The sequence below is a fragment of the Pseudophryne corroboree genome, chromosome 6, assembly GCF_028390025.1.
Source record: "Pseudophryne corroboree isolate aPseCor3 chromosome 6, aPseCor3.hap2, whole genome shotgun sequence".
In the NCBI taxonomy this organism is placed as follows: domain Eukaryota; kingdom Metazoa; phylum Chordata; class Amphibia; order Anura; family Myobatrachidae; genus Pseudophryne; species Pseudophryne corroboree.
The window spans coordinates 429664765-429671500 of record NC_086449.1 but is presented as its reverse complement, the minus strand read 5'-3'; the positions used below and the strand labels follow the sequence as shown (position 1 = coordinate 429671500).

The following is a 6736-nucleotide window of genomic DNA, read 5'->3' as shown; positions in this document are numbered from 1 at the left end:
ATGGCCGAGACGATGAAATGCCAGCAACGTCGTCTGCCAAGGCCGATGCCCAATGTCATAGTACAGAGCATGTCAAATCCAAAACACCAAATATCAGAAAAAAAAGGACTCCAAAACCTAAAATAAAATTGTCGGAGGAGAAGCGTAAACTTGCCAATATGCCATTTACCACACGGAGTGGCAAGGAACGGCTGAGGCCCTGGCCTATGTTCATGGCTAGTGGTTCAGCTTCACATGAGGATGGAAGCACTCAGCCTCTCGCTAGAAAACTGAAAAGACTCAAGCTGGCAAAAGCACCGCAAAGAACTGTGCGTTCTTTGAAATCCCAAATCCACAAGGAGAGTCCAATTGTGTCGGTTGCGATGCCTGACCTTCCCAACACTGGACGTGAAGAGCATGCGCCTTCCACTATTTGCATGCCCCCTGCAAGTGCTGGAAGGAGCACCCGCAGTCCAGTTCCTGATAGTCAGATTGAAGATGTCAGTGTTGAAGTACACCAGGATGAGGAGGATATGGGTGTTGCTGGCGCTGGGGAGGAAATTGACCAGAAGGATTCTGATGGTGAGGTGGTTTGTTTAAGTCAGGCACCCGGGGAGACACCTGTTGTCCGTGGGAGGAATATGGCCGTTGACATGCCAGGTGAAAATACCAAAAAAATCAGCTCTTCGGTGTGGAGGTATTTCACCAGAAATGCGGACAACAGGTGTCAAGCCGTGTGTTCCCTTTGTCAAGCTGTAATAAGTAGGGGTAAGGACGTTAACCACCTCGGAACATCCTCCCTTATACGTCACCTGCAGCGCATTCATAATAAGTCAGTGACAAGTTCAAAAACTTTGGGTGACAGCGGAAGCAGTCCACTGACCAGTAAATCCCTTCCTCTTGTAACCAAGCTCACGCAAACCACCCCACCAACTCCCTCAGTGTCAATTTCCTCCTTCCCCAGGAATGCCAATAGTCCTGCAGGCCATGTCACTGGCAAGTCTGACGAGTCCTCTCCTGCCTGGGATTCCTCCGATGCATCCTTGCGTGTAACGCCTACTGCTGCTGGCGCTGCTGTTGTTGCCGCTGGGAGTCGATGGTCATCCCAGAGGGGAAGTCGTAAGCCCACTTGTACTACTTCCAGTAAGCAATTGACTGTTCAACAGTCCTTTGCGAGGAAGATGAAATATCACAGCAGTCATCCTACTGCAAAGCGGATAACTGAGTCCTTGACAACTATGTTGGTGTTAGACGTGCGTCCGGTATCCGCCGTTAGTTCACAGGGAACTAGACAATTTATTGAGGCAGTGTGCCCCCGTTACCAAATACCATCTAGGTTCCACTTCTCTAGGCAGGCGATACCGAGAATGTACACGGACGTCAGAAAAAGACTCACCAGTGTCCTAAAAAATGCAGTTGTACCCAATGTCCACTTAACCACGGACATGTGGACAAGTGGAGCAGGGCAGGGTCAGGACTATATGACTGTGACAGCCCACTGGGTAGATGTATGGACTCCCGCCGCAAGAACAGCAGCGGCGGCACCAGTAGCAGCATCTCGCAAACGCCAACTCTTTCCTAGGCAGGCTACGCTTTGTATCACCGCTTTCCAGAATACGCACACAGCTGAAAACCTCTTACGGCAACTGAGGAAGATCATCGCGGAATGGCTTACCCCAATTGGACTCTCCTGTGGATTTGTGGCATCGGACAACGCCAGCAATATTGTGTGTGCATTAAATATGGGCAAATTCCAGCACGTCCCATGTTTTGCACATACCTTGAATTTGGTGGTGCAGAATTTTTTAAAAAACGACAGGGGCGTGCAAGAGATGCTGTCGGTGGCCAGAAAAATTGCGGGACACTTTCGGCGTACAGGCACCACGTACAGAAGACTGGAGCACCACCAAAAACTACTGAACCTGCCCTGCCATCATCTGAAGCAAGAAGTGGTAACGAGGTGGAATTCAACCCTCTATATGCTTCAGAGGTTGGAGGAGCAGCAAAAGGCCATTCAAGCCTATACAATTGAGCACGATATAGGAGATGGAATGCACCTGTCTCAAGTGCAGTGGAGAATGATTTCAACGTTGTGCAAGGTTCTGATGCCCTTTGAACTTGCCACACGTGAAGTCAGTTCAGACACTGCCAGCCTGAGTCAGGTCATTCCCCTCATCAGGCTTTTGCAGAAGAAGCTGGAGGCATTGAAGAAGGAGCTAACACGGAGCGATTCCGCTAGGCATGTGGGACTTGTGGATGCAGCCCTTAATTCGCTTAACAAGGATTCACGGGTGGTCAATCTGTTGAAATCAGAGCACTACATTTTGGCCACCGTGCTCGATCCTAGATTTAAAGCCTACCTTGGATCTCTCTTTCCGGCAGACACAGGTCTGCTGGGGTTGAAAGACCTGCTGGTGACAAAATTGTCAAGTCAAGCGGAACGCGACCTGTCAACATCTCCTCCTTCACATTCTCCCGCAACTGGGGGTGCGAGGAAAAGGCTCAGAATTCCGAGCCCACCCGCTGGCGGTGATGCAGGGCAGTCTGGAGCGACTGCTGATGCTGACATCTGGTCCGGACTGAAGGACCTGCCAACGATTACGGACATGTCGTCTACTGTCACTGCATATGATTCTCTCAACATTGATAGAATGGTGGAGGATTATATGAGTGACCGCATCCAAGTAGGCACGTCACACAGTCCGTACTTATACTGGCAGGAAAAAGAGGCAATTTGGAGGCCCTTGCACAAACTGGCTTTATTCTACCTAAGTTGCCCTCCCACAAGTGTGTACTCCGAAAGAGTGTTTAGTGCCGCCGCTCACCTTGTCAGCAATCGGCGTACGAGGTTACATCCAGAAAATGTGGAGAAGATGATGTTCATTAAAATGAATTATAATCAATTCCTCCGCGGAGACATTGACCAGCAGCAATTGCCTCCACAAAGTACACAGGGAGCTGAGATGGTGGATTCCAGTGGGGACGAATTGATAATCTGTGAGGAGGGGGATGTACACGGTGATATATCGGAGGGTGAAGATGAGGTGGACATCTTGCCTCTGTAGAGCCAGTTTGTGCAAGGAGAGATTAATTGCTTCTTTTTTGGGGGGGGGGTCCAAACCAACCCGTCATATCAGTCACAGTCGTGTGGCAGACCCTGTCACTGAAATGATGGGTTGGTTAAAGTGTGCATGTCCTGTTTTGTTTATACAACATAAGGGTGGGTGGGAGGGCCCAAGGATAATTCCATCTTGCACCTCTTTTTTCTTTTCTTTTTCTTTGCATCATGTGCTGATTGGGGAGGGTTTTTTGGAAGGGACATCCTGCGTGACACTGCAGTGCCACTCCTAGATGGGCCCGGTGTTTGTGTCGGCCACTAGGGTCGCTAATCTTACTCACACAGCTACCTCATTGCGCCTCTTTTTTTCTTTGCGTCATGTGCTGTTTGGGGAGGGTTTTTTGGAAGGGCCATCCTGCGTGACACTGCAGTGCCACTCCTAGATGGGCCCGGTGTTTGTGTCGGCCACTAGGGTCGCTAATCTTACTCACACAGTCAGCTACCTCATTGCGCCTCTTTTTTTCTTTGCGTCATGTGCTGTTTGGGGAGGGTTTTTTGGAAGGGCCATCCTGCGTGACACTGCAGTGCCACTCCTAGATGGGCCCGGTGTTTGTGTCGGCCACTAGGGTCGCTAATCTTACTCACACAGCTACCTCATTGCGCCTCTTTTTTTCTTTGCGTCATGTGCTGTTTGGGGAGGGTTTTTTGGAAGGGCCATCCTGCGTGACACTGCAGTGCCACTCCTAGATGGGCCCGGTGTTTGTGTCGGCCACTAGGGTCGCTAATCTTACTCACACAGCTACCTCATTGCGCCTCTTTTTTTCTTTGCGTCATGTGCTGTTTGGGGAGGGTTTTTTGGAAGGGACATCCTGCGTGACACTGCAGTGCCACTCCTAGATGGGCCCGGTGTTTGTGTCGGCCACTAGGGTCGCTTATCTTACTCACACAGCGACCTCGGTGCAAATTTTAGGACTAAAAATAATATTGTGAGGTGTGAGGTATTCAGAATAGACTGAAAATGAGTGTAAATTATGGTTTTTGAGGTTAATAATACTTTGGGATCAAAATGACCCCCAAATTCTATGATTTAAGCTGTTTTTTAGTGTTTTTGGAAAAAAACACCCGAATCCAAAACACACCCGAATCCGACAAAAATAATTCGGTGAGGTTTTGCCAAAACGCGTTCGAACCCAAAACACGGCCGCGGAACCGAACCCAAAACCAAAACACAAAACCCGAAAAATTTCAGGCGCTCATCTCTAATTTGCAGCTGACCCGCGTTTGCAAAGCTTTTCGCATGGCATACGCAGACTTGCATGGGGCGGATTTTCACTCTGTCTGGGCGGCTACAATCCGATCGCAAACCTCTGCAAATCGCAGAGGAGAGATCAGGTCTGAATTAGGCCCTACATCAATACCTTTCCCAACTCCAATACTCTAGCAATATCATCCCAACACTACAGGAATACCTCCTCCACTCCTACATCACAGCAATAGCACTACTACTCTATGGACAATATACTTATATCTTTGCTTAAAACATGCAACTGGGTTAACTGATAAACACAAATTCAACACTAATAGGCAGTTATACATAATCCTAACGGGATGTAGTTAGGTGACTGGCGGTCAGAAGACCGCCGGTCACAACCCCTCCCCGTACATCCCGCCCCCTGATAATCCCAACAGATGGCATGCTGACTAGCAGGGACTATTCAACGACACCCATCGTCACCGAGCCCGCAGCGTGACGAGCACAGTGAGCCAGCAAGGGGATTATTGTGCTCACCACCAGCCGGCATTCCACTGCCAGGATACCAGCAGAGGTATGCTGACCGCCGGTCACACATACCCATCCCATCCTAATTACTATTGAAGGAGTATTATAGTGAAGGTAAAAAAAAATACAGCTGTGCTCGTTTTTCATTTATTTGGATGCATTTAGGCAGACTGGTTTGATCAAGGGTAGTGTTATGTATACTAAATGGTTGGACAGTTTAACCCTTATTTCAAAATGATGTTGATACACAGGGCCTAATTCAGACCTGATCGCTGTGCTGCTTAATTTGTTGTCCTGCTATCAGATATTCGCCGCCCAAGGGGAGTGCTAATTTGCCTGTGCAAGTGTGCGATCGCATGTGTACGCCGCGTGAAAATGTCCCTCAGTCAGTGGACAGCTGCAAATCCATACACACCTCATTCACCATTGAATGATTTTTCCACTGTGTGCAGTGTGTGCAGCCCAGGACTTACTCCTCCAGTGCGATGAGAACAGGTTGATCGGGTCCGAAGCTGATATCACACACCCTCCCTGAAAACACTTGGGAATGCCTGCGTTTCTCCTGACACTCCCAGAAAACGGTCAGTTACCACCCACAAACAGCCTCTTCCTGTCAATCAGCATGCGAATGGCTGTGCGATCCAAATTTTCGCACCAACTTATCGCTGTTTGGCGATGCATGTTGTTGTTTGGCGAAGCACGTGCACATTGCGGTACATAAGCAAGTGCAGTCAATCGATAATCGCCCGCAATGCGAAAACGCACAGCAGCGATCAGGTCTCAATAGGGCCCATTACACCTAACAGGTCGCACTGGCACACATTAGCTTGAAATGAAAAGTATATATAAAAAATTAATAAAGAAATAAAAAATGTACTAAATGACACAGTAACGTGATAGGGACATTGGCCTCCCAGAAAACTTCCACTAATGTTTATGTCAATATGACATTGATTACATTGTGTATTGCTTTCCTTTAGATAAGTAGAAGAGTAATTTCCTCTGTGACATGAAGTGACTGGCTGAATGGGAAAAGTAAGTTGAAGTACTGGACAGATATACACTGTATGCACACTTCTTATACTGCTTTATTATTTATTATCTCGAGATCACACAAATGAACACAAATTTATGCAATTCATCTTAATTATAAATATATTCAGACTCATATATTTGTAAATATAAAACCCGGTATTGTGCCATTCATATATATATACAAGTAACAAAAAACTGGCACATACAGCACTCAGAGCTGCAATCGTGCATGATATATCACATTCACTGCTTATTCCATCATCTTAGTTTAGCAGCAGCTGGAGCAATGCTGGTCGTGAGAGCATTTTGTATATTGATTAATGCACTGAGGTATATTGTTTTATACAATGTTTATTTCACTAGACTGGAGTTTTGGGCAGTTTAGGAGATACTTTTGGGGAGAGTTTTGGAGACAGCAGAGGCCTGCTGGGTGGACCTTTATTTTCATACTCCATGTTGACTGCTGTTTTATCAGGTGTTTGAAGTCTGTTTGGTGTTAAAGGTTTAGCAGCGTTCTTCACTTCTGCTTTGTCTGCAGTACTGGGCGGTTTCTCCTTCTTACTTGGGGTACCACTTACAGTTGCTGGAGGGGATGTTTGTTCAGGGGGGCTAACTGCCGTTTTCTGAGATGCAGGGTCTGGGTTTATTGGCTGCTTTGTATCCTTCCATCTTCTGGCTCCAGACTTGGAATTATATTCATAGATACTACCTGTAACTATATAACACCAATCACAGGTTTTAGTATATAGGAAGGTGAAAGCGGCTGTAAATGCTTTGCGTAGGGTGTAGTTATTGCACATTAGTGTGGAATTGGCTGCAGATGCTTTGCGTAAGGTGTGGGTGTTGTATATAGTGGCGTGAAAGGGGCTCTATATGCTTTGCGT

General features: G+C 47.3%; 1 protein-coding gene across 1 annotated transcript in view; it reads right to left on the bottom strand.

The window, feature by feature from the left end:
• Positions 1–5887: 5887 nt before the first annotated feature.
• Positions 5888–6736, bottom strand: part of CDHR3 (cadherin related family member 3) — a 134028-nt gene continuing 133179 nt past the window's right edge. The window contains exon 19 of the mRNA XM_063929989.1: positions 5888–6567. Within this exon, the coding sequence (XP_063786059.1) occupies positions 6212–6567 (356 nt within the window). The 3' untranslated portion in view covers positions 5888–6211. The remainder of the gene's footprint in view (positions 6568–6736) is intronic.